The 15,585-nt window shown below is 37.5% G+C and overlaps 1 protein-coding gene across 4 annotated transcripts in view; it reads left to right on the top strand.

Moving 5' to 3' along the window:
• The window catches only part of CCDC39 (coiled-coil domain containing 39), a 187,398-nt gene that overhangs the window by 161,514 nt on the left and 10,299 nt on the right, over window positions 1-15,585 (top strand). For all 4 annotated transcript variants that reach the window (XM_033958862.1, XM_033958863.1, XM_033958864.1 and 1 more), the window contains 4 exons: window positions 11,429-11,588; window positions 13,261-13,367; window positions 13,938-14,078; window positions 14,224-14,403. In XM_033958862.1, the coding sequence (XP_033814753.1) occupies window positions 11,429-11,588; window positions 13,261-13,367; window positions 13,938-14,078; window positions 14,224-14,403 (588 nt within the window). The remainder of the gene's footprint in view (window positions 1-11,428; window positions 11,589-13,260; window positions 13,368-13,937; window positions 14,079-14,223; window positions 14,404-15,585) is intronic.

Below are 15,585 nucleotides of genomic sequence, written 5' to 3'. Positions count from 1 at the left end.
CTAATTATTTTTGAAGAAATTTCATTATATTTACCTTTAGCTTTTAAAAGTTCTTGTTGTGTCAAATAATCCCATTTTTCAATTAATTTTGATTCTAGAGACTTATCCACTTTTTCCAAATCTGTAAATTGCTTTTTTTCCTTTTTTATTTGCAAAGCTGAATAAGAAATAATTTGTCCTCTAATGTATGCTTTAAAAGCATCCCACAAAGTCTCTACTGATATTCCTTCTGTATCATTTATTTGAAAATAATCTTTCATTTTTTCCAGAAGATTGTCACAAAAGTCATTATCTGCAAGCAATGTATTATTTAATCTCCATATAGGTCTATTTCCATTCTGATCTATTATTTTAATTTCAATCCACACTCCACCATGATCAGATAGTATAATTGGATCAATGACAGCCTGTGTGACTTGATGTACTAATTAATTAGAAACAAAAATGTAATCTATTCTAGAAAAAGAATTATGAACCTGGGAGCAAAACGAAAATTCCCGTCCATCAAAATGAAGTATATGCCAAATATCTTTTAAATCACAAGATTGTACCAAATTATCAAGGCCTAACGATTTTATAAATCTTCTCGGACTTTTATCCATCAATGGATCCATAACAGCATTGAAATCCCCTGCTACTACTAGATTTGAAGTAGCCAGTGGAAGAATCAATTGTTGCAGAGTTTTAAAAAATTCATTCTGATTCGAATTAGGGGCATATATATTGAAGAGCGTTATGGTGGTATTTCCCATGTCCATTTCCACATATACCCACCTTCCAAGAGGATCAGCTGCCTTAAATTTAAATGAAGCAGAACATTTTTTATTTATTAATATAGCAACACCAGCTTTTTTCCCTATTGCCGAAGAAAAATAACATTGTTTGACCCAATCACCTTTTAGCTTTATAGATTCATTATTTGACAGATGGGTCTCTTGTATGCAGCATATATCAGCGTTCTGTCTTTTTAAAAATAATAATGCCTTTTTTCTTTTAATCGGGTGATTGAAACCATTAACGTTTAAAGATATTATCTTAAGACCCATTATGCACTAATATAATTTGTAATGTATCACCCCAATCTTCAATATTCTTTATAAACTCCATTTTCCCCTATATAAGATAAATCAAAGAATTGCCTACTTCACTCATACCCTGTAATTTTAAAGCCCACCCATTCCCTCCCTCCCCTCCCCATACATCTACGAACACTTGGAAACGCAAATTAGATCAGGTATGACATCACTCCATCACAAGCTAAAAAATTATAATTTTGTATCTATTACTCCACAATAATAACATAACATATTGCTAATAGAATTTAATATTTTTATATCTCTGCTTTCTTTTCCATCCATTCTCACAATCATATTTACTCATATTCTTAAATCAGTCACTCTATATATTTTTCATATATATAAGAATCTTTCAATTAACTTAAATCAGTCATCACATGCATTTTCAATTCCATTCATAAAAACCATTTCTCCAAAAATTTGAAAATTCGAAAATAATAAAATATTTAAAAATAAAACATAAATAAAAATTTGCATAACCCATTCCCACTATCATACTTACTCGTATTTCCAAATCAGTCTTACAAAACCTTAGTGAAATATATCAATTGACCCATCCCTTTTATCTTGTTAAAAACTATATCTATAAGAAAATGGGTTAAAATATACTTCCTAAATCATGCAACCAATATATTTCTATAAAAATAAAATATTATTTTTCCCTATGAATCAGTTTATTTTATTCTATATATTTTTCATATATATAAGAGTCTTTCCATCCGTTTTCTTCCAGTAATACGAATGCCTTATTTTTAACTTACTTTTCGAGTTCCCTTCTCTCCCTCCGTAGACGTGACGTGAAAGCAACCAATCCTCTTCACTTCCGGTGCGATCATTTACTAAAAAAGACTTCCTGCCTTCGCGTAGTCTTTCAGCGTTGACTCAGCTACTATAGTACTCTTAGCATACTGTCCTTTCCCTTTGAGAGCAGAGAAGCAATGGCGTTAAGGAAATATCTTCCAAGAGGCAGTCGCAGTCTATTCCCCAGTTCCTTGTTATGCAGAATCTCTGAGGCAAAGTCAACGTTCCATCCTCTTTCCACGTCATTCAGCCATCGATGTCTTCACTGGCATGCCGAGTCAGTTCCATGCTCGTGACAGTAATCATCGTTATTATTTGAAGTAAGTTGAAAATTCCAGCATTCGAAATGGTGAACTCACTTTTTTAATTTTTATATATTTTCAGAATTCTTTTTCAGTAAAAATTAAATGAGAATTTAATAAAATAAAATCAAAGTGAAAAACCTTTGATATCAGATCAGTCATATTGAAATATTGAAATATTCCCAATTTTTCATTTAAGAAGTCATTGGTTGTTCACATTGTTCAAGATATTCTGCTAATTTTTTATAATCGGTAAAGTTCTGTGTTTTATTTCCCAAAGTTACTTTCATAACCGCTGGGTATAGAAGTCCATATCTTGCCCCTAGTGCTCGTAATTGAGGTCTTAAATCCAGTACAGTGGTGCCTCGCATAACGGACGCCTCGCACAGCGGACGCTGCGCATAACGAACTTTTTGTCTTGCTCCCTATAACGAACTTCGTTTCACACAACGAAGTCGCCCGAGGGGCCCGGGGGGGGGCGGAACTACTCTCGCCGCTTCCTAATGTGAGCCGGGAACAGCAGCACCCTCCACCTTACCTTAGATGCCGAGTTTTCCGGCTTTCTTTTTCGGCCAGCCACACACTTTCAAAGAGCAGCACATGCGCGCATGCTCTGTTGTTCAATCTTCTCCTCTGACGCAACCGGAAACCGGAAGTTGCAGGAGAGGAGAACATTGATCAACTTCAGCAGCTGCGCGTGCACAGCTTTTTGAAAGCGTGCGGCTGGGTGAAAAAGAAAGCTGGCAAACTCTGCATATAAGGTGAGGTGGAGGGAGGGAAATGTAGGGCTGCAGAACGAATTATTTTGTTTTACATGTATTCTTATGGGAAAACAGGGCTGCAGAACGAATTATTTTGTTTTACATGTATTCTTATGGGAAAACGCGTTTCACACAACGAACGTTTCACATAACAAACTTGCTCCTGGAACGGATTAAGTTCGTTGTGTGAGGCACCACTGTAATTGTTTTCTTTTGAGGGCAGTTTCTCTGGCGAAGTCTGGTACGATATGTATACGTGAATCCTGACATCTTAGATTTTTATTTTCTTTAGCCAGCTGACATATTTCAACAACATATTGATATCGTAATAGTTTAAATATTAAAGTTCTTGGACCTTTTTGTATTGCTGTTTTTTGTCCCGGTATTCTGTGCGCTCTTTCAATTTCAAGAGGCACTTTGGATTTCAAAGGCAAGATTTTTGGAAGGAATTGTTCTAAGAAAGTAATGGGATCATTTTTTTCCACTCCTTCTGGCATCCCAATGATTCTTAAATTATTTCTTTTTTCCCTATTCAAACAATCTTCCAAATCTCTCTTCATTATTTCCATCTCTTTCCAGGCTTTTTTATTTTGCATAACTTCAGTATGTACCTCTTCCGATTTTTCTTCTAAATGTGTTATTTTGTTATCAATTAGATCAACTCTTTTTGTAAGCGTGGCTACATCATCAATTGCCTTTTGAAGTTGTTTTTTAATTTCTAGTACGATATCTTTGATCTGTTTTATTTCTGCCATCATATCTTGATCTCCTTCTGAAGGCAACAGAACTTTTGAAGGTGTCCCTGGTTCCGGCTTTGATCGTTTATTACTGCTTGTACCCGATCCTCTGGCTCCTGCATCGTTTTTATTTTGTTTACCCGATGCCATTTTCTTACGATCCACAGCTTTTTTCAGCAAAAATATCGGTATTGGAGCTTTTTATTTTGAAATAAGAGCTTGTTTGACACGGAGCCCATCTATCACCCGACCATTTGCTTGCGTGTCCAAGCCACGCCCCCCTGCTTTTCTCCTGAAATTTTCTAAAATTCCCCTGCTGTGTGGCTATTGTCTTTCCATTTTATAAATGTGACATAGAGTTCCACCAGAAACTGTAATTCAGTCTCTCCCAGTTTTTCTAGTTACTCGTAATCTGTTGTATGGCATCCCCTGTCATAATAAGTAGAAGCCTGTTATTATTAGATGATATTTGGCTCTTAGCACTCATTGACATGCCAAACAGTACAGTATCATACGATAATGCCACCAGATTTTCCAACAAACAATTTGACCCCATATTGATTTCCAAAAAGCAAGAATCAATGGACAATAGAATAACAAATGATCTAATGTCCCAGCTTCTTTTTTTTTTATTTATTCTTTATTAAATTTTCAGTTCTTACAAAAAGTGCATTATATCACACATGTCAAAATCATGAGAATTAATGTCCCAGCTTCGAAATGACAGTGCCAGCATCTATTTGACTTAGAGCTATTTAACTTCTGTAAACGAACCGTAAATTCTGTAAATTGTATACACCAGATAGCGTGTCAAAACAGCTCCTAATTGGTGTAACCATGACTTTAGTACCAGGAAGAGGCGGTCAGAAAATACCGCAAATTACTGAGTCCATGATTTGAGAACCGTGAATTTGCGAGGGTTTACTGTATACCACTAAAACTGTCTCACAATCAAGTAGTGCTCTAAAGCCCAACTAAATTCAGATACTGCTGAAGTCTGGGTATGCTGAAAGTATAATGCTATCATCCTAATAAGAAAGTGAAAGTCTTAGATCAATTACAAGTTGCTATATCCAGTGTGGGCTGTGAGCAAAAGACACACCTGATAGCTTTTCACAAAATTAAATCCAGACGCTCAATGCCTGGTTGCTTCTGGGCATTGGCAATGAATATCTGAGGTCTGAATATATTCAAACTGACTCAAATATAAACCGAGGTAACCCTTTCCCCCCCAAAAATGAGGAAAAAAGGTTGACTCAAATATAAACCGGGGGGGGGGGGGGGGTGTTAATATTGAAGTGCCCGTCTCTGCAACCCAAATATGAACCGAGACCCCCATTTTTGGGCCATTTTTTTGCCCAAACATCTCGATTTATATTCGAGTATATACATTAAGTGGGCAAAGATAGGATTGCCTTTTGTTTAGCACTTTCTCCTGCTTAGCTGTGCCGTGCAGTAATGCAGATGTGATAACTGGTTAGCTTAGGAATGCCTACCCTCCATCCCTTACACCCCCCTAAAAAAAAAAAAAAATAGTGTGCGGTTAGCACACACACATTACAAAATTACCATAGGATGCCTGAAAAAGTCCCACAGTATTCATTTTTTGCTATATTAGGTGCACGTTAATGCTTAACGCAACTTAGTAAAAGGGCCTCTTAAAGCAATGAAAGCATAAATACCAAATACTGTATTGTGTTCTATATATAATTGTCAATGTTTTAAATATATCTACTTATACATATACAGTTGATTGTGAATGGAAAGCCTAAACAGCCAACAGCCACCCAACTTGCAGTCCATTTCAAAAACAAGATTACTACAATCAGGACTACTTTCAATAGCACACACACTCACCTCGACGAGATAATAACAAACCCTTCAATAGGAGAAGCTATTGCAGCAGACAGAACCTGGACCGACTTCCCAGTAGTACACTGGACTAATATGAACTGACTCTACAAAAAAATACAGCCAAGCTTCATGTGACCTGAACATATGTCCCACTTATCTGATAACAAACGCCTCCCCCATATTTAGAGCTAGTCTCATGCAATGGATACAAATCACACTCACAGAAGGTCAATTCCTACAGGACCTAGGAGAAATCATAATCACCCCAATTGTGAAAGATCATAAAGGCCCAATAGATAACCCCGCCAACTACAGTCTCATTGCTTCAATACCAATATATATCAAACTAATAGAAGGACTAGTTGCACAATACCTCACTAACTACCTGGAAGACCACAACCTACTTCACCCCTCTCAATCAGGGCTCAGATCCAATCATAGCACGGAGACTCTACTAGTAACCTTACTAGATACAGCCCGACAGCACCTTAGCAAAGGCAGAAGGATGTTGATAATTCAACTTGATATCTCCACTGCATTTGACCTGGTTGACCACACTGATTCCAAGGATTCCTTAAATCAAGAACATACAGAGTAAAGACAAACGATCTTAAATCAGAACTCTGGTCCAACCCTTGTGGAGTTCCACAAGGCTCACCACTCTCGCCTATGCTCTTCAACCTCTTTATATCCTCCCCTAGATAATCTAAATGTAACATCGTTTAGCTACACAGACGACATCACCATACTCCTACCCTTTGATTCTCCAGACCCCACTTCAACAGAAAAACTGAAAAAAACACTAGAAGCAGTGGAAAAATGGATGGTAGACCACAAATTGAAGCTGAACTCAGACAAAACAAAATTTCTACTGCTCGAAAAGGACAAAAACCCTTCCATCACAGAACTAGAAATAAATGCCACCAAATACCCAATACAGTCCACTCTTAAACTCCTAGGAGTAACGCTAGACAGATGCTGCACAATGCAGGTCCAAATCAACAAGACTACCCAGAAAGCATTTTTAATCATGCGCAATTTATGTAAAATTAGAAAATTCTTCAACAAAGAACAATATAGGCTCATAGTCCAATCCCTAGTCCTAGGTCTAATGGACTATTGCAACATCCTCTATCTACCATGCCCTGCAAACTTGATAAAACAACTGCAGACAGTAGAAAACACGGCTCTCAGATTGATCTACTCGCTAAGTAAATTTGACCACATCACCATTGCCTACCTAGACTCACACTGATTACCAATACAAGCACAAATTCAATTCAAATTATACTGTCTATTTTTCAAAGCAATAAATGGCACTGCCCCCACTTACCTAAACAACCGCCTAAATCAAAATCTCACTACTAGACAAAGGAGAACCCAGACCCCATTTACCTTCCCCCCATTCAAAGGCATTCAGCACAAGAAGATGTTTGACAACCTACTAGCGACACAAGCAGCGAAACTTGACTACACCATCTCCAACTTGCTATTAACAACGAGCGACTTCAAATCATTTTGAAAAGAAAATTAAAACCCTGCTATTCATAAAATTTATCCAGATGTCTTAACTCTACCCCCTGTTCTCCTCCTTCCTTACAAATTCCCCCTCAAAGTCTCTCCCTCTCCATAATTCTTTCTCTTCAAAGTCTCAACCATGTAAACAGCTCCCTAAACTGTAAATTTCCTGGAATTGTCCAGTCATCTTTTTCTAATCCAATACCCTAAATTGTAATTTTCCTGGAAATGTCCAGTTAGTTTCTTTTGTAATCTGCCCAGAACTGCAAGGTATGGGCAGAATAGAAGTCATTAATGTAATGTAATGTAATGTAAATTATATAGATAGCAGCCAGACTGGTAACTGCTTACACATATATCCCCAAATTCTATATATGATGTCTAAAAAATCAGCACCGCGTTTTTTGGGTCGGCGTGGAGCCGAAAGGGCTGGTGTCGCCACCGAGGTGGGAGGGCGCTCAAGGGTGGAAGGCTTCTTAGCCGGCTTACCTGGTGCCGGTGGCGCCGATGTCGTTTCAGGCGGTGTCGAAGTGGTCGGTGCCAATTTCGACGGTGCCGCAGGTGAAGAAGTCAAGTCCATAGCCGGGCCGGTGCCGAAAAGTAGATTTTGTTGGATTTGACGATTCTTCAAAGTGCGTTTTTTAAGAGTGGCACAGCGGGTGCAGGAGTCCGCCCGATGCTCCGGTCCCAAACACTGTAAACACCAATTGTGTGGGTCAGTGAGGGAGATCGGGCGTGCACACCGCTGGCACTTCTTAAAACCCGGCTGCGGGGGCATGAATGGGAACACGGCCTCCGCAAAATCAAACCCCGAGGCCTGGATAGTGACAACAGGCCCCGCCGGGGCAGGAACGAAAAATAAAGCAAAAAGAAAGTTTTTTGGTTTTTTTTGTAAACTGAAAGAAAAAAGCACCCGAAGGTGAATAAACGAAAAAAGAACGCGAGCGGGAAGGCAAAAAGAGAATTTCAACGGAGTTGAAAAAACACACGTCTTCTTCGCTCCGCGGAAACGAAGAAACTGGGGACCACGCACTCCTCCGTCGGGCGGGAAGGCACTCGCGCACGCGCGGTGCGGCCAACTAGAACTTTCTAGTTAAAAAGGTCCGTACCGAGGGCTCCGTCGGTGACGTCACCCATGCGTAAAGAATATGCTGCCTGCTTGTCCTGGGATAAAATCAGCACCGACCAGAGTGGCACTTAGTTCGATTCTATAAAAGGTACTCACCATATACAGAATCACACTTAGCGCCAGTGTACTTGCCTCACATTTAGGAACACCCATTTAGACTCCATCCCTTCTGTCTTGCTGCACCGTATACCTGGAACAGACTGCCTGAGTCAATACGTCAAGCTCCGTCTCTAGCAGGATTCAAATCCAAGCTAAAAGCCCACTTTTTTGAGGCTACCTTCAACTCCCGCTCAGCGTAAGATACCTATGTCCATCATATCATTCCCTCTGTAAGAAACTCAACAACCTCTATCTGTCCCATTTGTTCCGTCTGTCCAAACTAGATTGAAAGCTCTTCTGATTTATTTCCTACCCTCCCAGAAATCTCAGGGCAGATAACAGTAGAACAAACACAGTTTCTGAGACTGGGTTACCAGCAGAACTAAGGCTAACAATTTATCATCGAAGAGAAATATACATATATGTTGCGTATGCCTTTCAGCGCTATATAAATGATAAATAATAATAGTAGTAGTGGGCACTGTCACTGAATGTGTCTGGTGTTCATATAATAGACCGCCCAGCGCTAATCAGACAGTGCCATGGTGATGAGAGCCAAATATCAGCATTACTGCACAAGTGCTGCTAATTGTCAGTGCAGCACAACAAAGAAAACTGGGGAGACCCATTTCTGTTAAAAAAAAAAAAAAAGGGATATTTGGAGTATTGAGATTGGGCAGACAATTTCTGCATCTCAATGGCCACGATTTTGGTCCCGGAGATTAAGGTCTACAAGGTCAGCATCTATGAGTCAAACGTGGATGTTTTTGTTACATCGAGTTTTATGGACCCCTACGCGTTTACAAAAGATAGATAGCACTAGATCCAATAGATGCTGGCATTATAGATTAGAAGTTGGGACGTTAGATCATTTAATTTTTTTTTGTCCCTGTGTAAATGCTTTTTGGAAACTAATTTGGCCCCAAATTAATAAATTATTAGAAAACCATGTAGGACTCTCATATGACACTATATTATTTGGTACAGCAATGAGAACTCAGAGTCCGATTTCTGCAAATAATAACAAATGATTATTAATATTGACAGGGGTCGCCATGCAACAAATTACTCAAAATTGGAAAGATTATACTAAATTAAATTATACATTTTGGTGGAACTCAGTTTGTCATATATATAAGATGGAAAAGGTGTTAGCGTTACAACAAGGGAATCTTCATAATTTTAAAAAAATTTGGGAACCATTGACTAATTATTCTAATGATCAGATATCTTAGCACATGGGTAGTAGATATGTAGGGGTGGGATGGGGAATATATATCATATGGAAATAGGAATATTGATAAAAAGGGGGGGATTTATTCTATATTATAAGAGGATTTGTTTGTAAATACAAGTGCCATATGATAATTGATTATAATGTGTTTAATTCACTTGTAAGAATTCAAAAATGAATAAAGAAAAAAAAAAGAAAACTGGGGAGACCCAACGATCCACCAATGAAAACAAAAACTGTGGATACAGATGTTCTGGAGATAATTTATTAAACACTGACATATAAAACCAAGAAAACTCAATTAAAAAAGTACAATGATAAAAAATACAGTGATAAAAAGCCAAGCGGACCCTTAGCATTTTTTTGCTCCTTTAGCTTGTCTGCGGTGTTCTTTACTCACAGGTTTAAAGACAATAGACTGTTTTCAGTCCAATTTTTTATATGTGAGTTTGCAAACCATTGGACCCCTGAGGAAGGCGTGTTCGGTCTGGTTGGATTTTTATCATAGTATTTTTTATCATTGTACTTTTTTAATTGAATGTTCATGGTTTTATATGTCAGTGTTTAATAAATTATCTCCAGAACATCTGTATCCACAGTTTTTGTTTTCATTGGCTAATTGTCAGTGGCCAGGAAACCGAGCCTAGTTTAAGTGACGGGAGCTTTTCCTACTTGCTTAAACCATACTAAATATCAACCCCATAGATTCTAAGTCTTCCAGGGACAGGAAAATACCTATGTACCTGAATGTAATTTGAAAAGGCATGAATTGAATCCAAAATCCATTTCTCTTTCTTTTCCCCTTAGCAACCTTAAGAGGGCAGGTTGGTTGTCTGCAAGGAAACCTGTGGTCTGCAAGATTTTACCAGACAGGATTTATTGCACTAAACATTTTTATATTTATCGCATTAAGCACTTTAAGGTTTTGAAAGTATGAATTGTTTTTGTTTTAAGTTTTTTATTGATTTTTTCATATATCAACAAGTGTTATAAATTTTCCATACAATTATCTTAACAATACACTTGATATCTCTATAATGTACTTTATATAAACCATATTTTATATTATTTTTCTTATGAATTTATATAACATATATATTGTAATGATTTTATCAATTATTATTTAATTATGAACCCTTTTCCCTCCCTTTATCACGTTAATTTCTCATAAGACTATCACTCATTATGATATATTTTTTATAATGTATAATAAAGAGAATAAATTCCTTACCCTTGTTTACTTGTTTAAATTTAATATAAGTAGCACGCACAGAGCTCAATGAATGATACCCAGTACCTGCTAGAGCTGATTTAAGAATTTTTTTTTCCCAATTCTTTATTATTTTCAAAACTTGCAATAAGTGTAACAATAAATACAACATTTTTTCTTCAAAACCACACTTAATATTCTATTAATATCTATTTCAGAATTAATTCCCCCCTCCCTCCTAAACAATCACAATGTTCAACATATAAAATTTCTAAATTGACCCTCAATTTAATATATCTAAATTTATTAAGAATTTAATGACTTATCAGCGCAGGGATCTGAGAGCTCAGTTGTGAATTATATGACACATATAATATGATCTGTATACTTCCCCTGAATTGTAACTTCCTGGATATGCCCAGCTGTCTTACGCTGTAATCCGCTTAGAACTGCAAGGTAAAGGCGGAATATAAGTCACTAATGTAATGTAATGTAATGTAACATATTGGAGGCAATTGTGTTTGAAAAGTCCATATAGGAAGCAAGTTTGATAACATAAGAGGACTTTTATCCATTGTTTATGATTTAGAGCATATAAGAGAACCAATTAAATTCATTTTGTTGCATAAATCTTAAAATCATTTAAAAAAAGGAAATCTTAAATTGTTTCTTATAGCAAATATTCAGACCTCTACTTTATCTTTTAGGCTGCTCAAGACAAAGACAATCTTCAGCGTGAAGGCGATGAACTAGATGCTAAAATCTGCAAAACTGAAAAAGAAATTGCAGCTTTGCAAAATACCTTGCAGGTGGTTAGCAGCTGCAATGCATCATATAAGAAATCTTTCAGCAAAGTGTCTGAAACAAGTATGTAAACTATCAATTATACCATGAAATACTTTCTTCCCCCTGGACAAGCAGGATGTGTTGTCCATACTGATATCATCCGATGGTGCTGAATCTCTAGAGCTCAGAAAAATTAAGTGTTTCTGAGCATGTGCAGAATCTCCTGCCTTTGCACTAACCATTTTTAACTTAGAACTCAGAAAGTGCAAATTAGGTATGAGGCTTTAGTGCTTAGACAAGCTGGAATGCATAAGGAATACAATTGCCCAGTATTGTATTGATAACTTGGGAAGCAAACACACATTCTCCCTATAGATTACAAAAATCCACCCTCTGACTACTTTCCACTTTTACACACAAAAGCTGATACAACTTGTACATGCAGGGGAAGGTCTCTCTGAAGCAATGCATGGCCTGTGGCATGATGCAGGAACTCAGCAATGCTGCCCAACATGGTCTTTGTGGGAGATATATCTCTCAGGCAGCAGGAACTCTACAGATCTTCTGGAGGGGATCTGGGCACTGGAACAGTAGCAATCTGGGTCCAGCAACTCTCTTCAAGCCTCTGTCACATATCCAAAGGGTAGCAGCTCAGGCATAGGATCAGGAACCAGCAGCATGCCCCTTCATAGAGAGTGATAGCAAGAAACCACGATCCCTCTTGGGGATTAATTTGTATATTCTTTTGGACACTGGTCCTATCTGGAAAGATGATGCTTTCCACACCTCCTATTCCAACCTTTTGACCTGAGCATCTCTAGAAGTATCTTTTCAACATTACTTCAGGGAAACTCCAGGAACCCTGGTTCCTTGCTGGAGGCTCCTAGGATGTTTGGGTACCAAGTTGTGTAAAAGGGCCAGTGTGCTCCAGATAAGGCTCCAAATAATAAAATGTGATGATATCAAGTTCCAGTTGTATCAGTTCAGTGCATTAATCATAAGACTCTCAGGGAGCAGAAGTAGGCCAGAGGTTTCTCCCTGCTTCAGGTACAGTCTCTGAATTAGCAGGTAGGAGGAAGTAGTGGTTAGAGCAACAGCCTCAGCAGCCTGAAGTTGTGGGTTCAAATCCCATGCTGCTCCTTGTGACCCTGGGAAGTCGCTCAATCCTCCATTGCCCCAGGTACATTAGATAGATTGTGAGCCCACCAGGACAGATAGGGAAAATGCTTGTGAACCTGATTGTAAATCACTTAGATAACTTTTGATAGGTGGTTTATAAATAAAATGTATTCAGCTCTGTGTCTGTCCTAAATGTGGCTAAAAATATGAATTATGGACCACAACTAAACTAAACTAAACCTTAGGTTTGTATACCGCGCCATCTCCACAAGCGTAGAGCTCGGCACAACCCATACTTTTAGGCAGACTGGAGGGCAGTTTTCAGACAGTCAAATACAGGAATTAAAAAAAACAACAACCAGATTCCCACTGGTCAAATGCCAGATCGGATGTTTCAGGGCTATTAAGTGGCTCAAGTAAAGCAGAGTTACCTGTAAGAGAGGGTTCTCCATAGAGACAGGATAGGGAAAATGGCTGCATTTATTCTGATAGTCTGTTACAAAGTATTTTTAATGCCCATTAAAAACACTAAGCTAGTTGTGTTGGAATATACCTTTTTTGTTATTTAATTGTAGCCAGTATTGTGCAGTGGCCAAAATACTGTTTTTTCTCCCCTGCCCCCCCCCCTCCCGAGGTGAGGAGTATGCAGAGAAATTGCAATTGGAAGAACAGAAAAAAGCTGCTGAGGAAAAGTACAGGTACAAACGACGGCAAATTAAGGAGCTTCAGGAAGACACTCAGGTACTGAGCTTGCTAATACAAAACCTGATTTTTGTACTGTCACATAACCGCTGTTTTGAAGTCTTTTTACACATATTTCAGTAAACATTATAACAGCAGTTGCTGTCTTTTGAGTGCTAAAACCGCTAGCGCACCTTAGTAAAAGGAGCCCTAAGTTCAAAGTTCAGCTGTCTTCTTTCTCAAGTGCAAGTTATCCCATTTTGTCCTCTACTATGCATGTGCTTGTCAACTTTACACTGTTATGTAGCAAAAAGAGAACCAAAAGCAGCCCTATATGTTTTATGTTCGGAACACTTGAAATAACAACCTCTAGCACCATTCGATTTCCAACTCAGGAGGAGCAGATTGTAACCATTTTTGATTATCTGAACAACTGCTCACCTTTGTGCTGTGTGGTGAATACTTCAAAAAAGAAAAGTTCAAAAGACTCCCGAAATTAATTTGTGTGTTTGTACTGATGATAAAGCAATTTTCTGGTTCTGTTCATGAAGACTTTAACCATTTTTATGCATGTATAAATCTGATATTGCAAACCAGGTTTTTTGCTGTGAATATTTCATATTTTTCCAGAGTATGAAAAATACTTTAGAAACCATGCTGAAAGAGGAGACAGCCTACCATGGGAAGACAGATGATAAACTCACACACATTTTACAACTAAATAAAGAAACAGATGAGCAAACTCAAAAATTTGAAAGAGTAGCTAAACAGGTTGGTTTCAGAATGCCTTACATTTCATTAGTTACCAAAATGTACATGTTAAAATCAGCACATTCTGACAAATATAATATAGTAACTGTGCTGAGAGTTCTGTAAATGCTAAAATGATAATACTTCCAATTTTATGTCAAAACAGTGTGCTAAGCTGGTCAAAGACATTCGTTCAATAAAAAACACTAAAGAAGAAACGCAAGAAGAACAAGACATTGATCTTCGTGATCTAAAAGATTTCAATAAATTCATTGATAAGCTTTTGGTCAGTGCAATGCAAGAAAATCCTGATTTAGCTGTTCCCCTTCAGTTATACTTTCAACAGGTAATATTTTTATCGCACCAGCTATTCCATGCTGAGTTGAATAAACTATGGTTCCACAACTGCTGTGTCCAATGCCTCACTTTGCGCAGCTACCCGGTATTGCCCTGCATGGCTTTTTTTTTTCTCCTACAAGCAGTTGAAAAAACATTTTGGCAGCAAAAAAGTTTCAAAGTAGTAATGAAAACAGAGGAGAATTTTTTTTTTTTTTTTTTAATTCTTTATTCATTTTCAAATCCATCAACAAGTGCATAATAATTAATCAAACATAAAATTATCACAAATCACTTGACAATCTTATTTATATTCTTTGAAATATATATCTATAAAAGAAACCCCTCCCATCACCATTTATTAACAATCACATATTATCAATTTATCTTTCCCTACCCATTCCCCCCTATTTCTTATCTAATATCTAGGTGTTTAAGATGTCTGATCATTAGAATAAATAATCAATGGCCCCCAAATCTTTTTAAACTTATTATAACTTCCTTGTTGCATGGCAAGCACCCTTTCCATTTTATAAATATGACATACTGAGTTCCACCAAAAGGTATAATTAAGCTTCGTATAATCTTTCTAATTTCCAGTAATCTGTTGAATGGCAACCCCTGTCAATATTAATAAAAGTTTATTATTATCTGCAGATATTGGGCTTTTGAATCTCATTGATGTACCAAATAAAATAGTATCGTATGAAAGGGCAACATGATTTTCTAACAATGAATTAATTTGAGACCAAATTAATTTCCAGAAAGCATTAATATAGGGACAAAAAAAAAAATTAAGTGATCTAATGTCCCAGCTTCTAAACCACAATGCCAGCATCTATTAGACCTAGAGCTATCCAACTTCTGTAAACGAATTGGGGTCCATAAAGCTCTATGCAACAAAAAAAACCAAGTCTGTCTCATAGATGCTGACCTTGTAGTTTGACCAAAAACGTGGCCATTGAGAGGCAGAAATTTGGTGCCCTATCTCAATGCTCCAAATATCCCTAAGAACATTTTTTTTTTAATTCAAATATCCATATAACAATTTATACCACACTGCGGTTTGACTACCCAAGAAATCCGCCTGGAAGCATAGGCATTCCAAACTATACCCCCTCTTTTTACTAAGCCGCAGTAGAGGTTTCTACCGCAGCCCAGTAAATGCTCCCGTGTGCATAGAATTCTACTG

Source organism: Geotrypetes seraphini, chromosome 9 (assembly GCF_902459505.1).
Source record: "Geotrypetes seraphini chromosome 9, aGeoSer1.1, whole genome shotgun sequence".
NCBI lineage: Eukaryota > Metazoa > Chordata > Amphibia > Gymnophiona > Dermophiidae > Geotrypetes > Geotrypetes seraphini.
The sequence above is the reverse complement of the archived record's forward strand: the minus strand, read 5'-3'. Positions and strand labels throughout refer to the sequence as shown.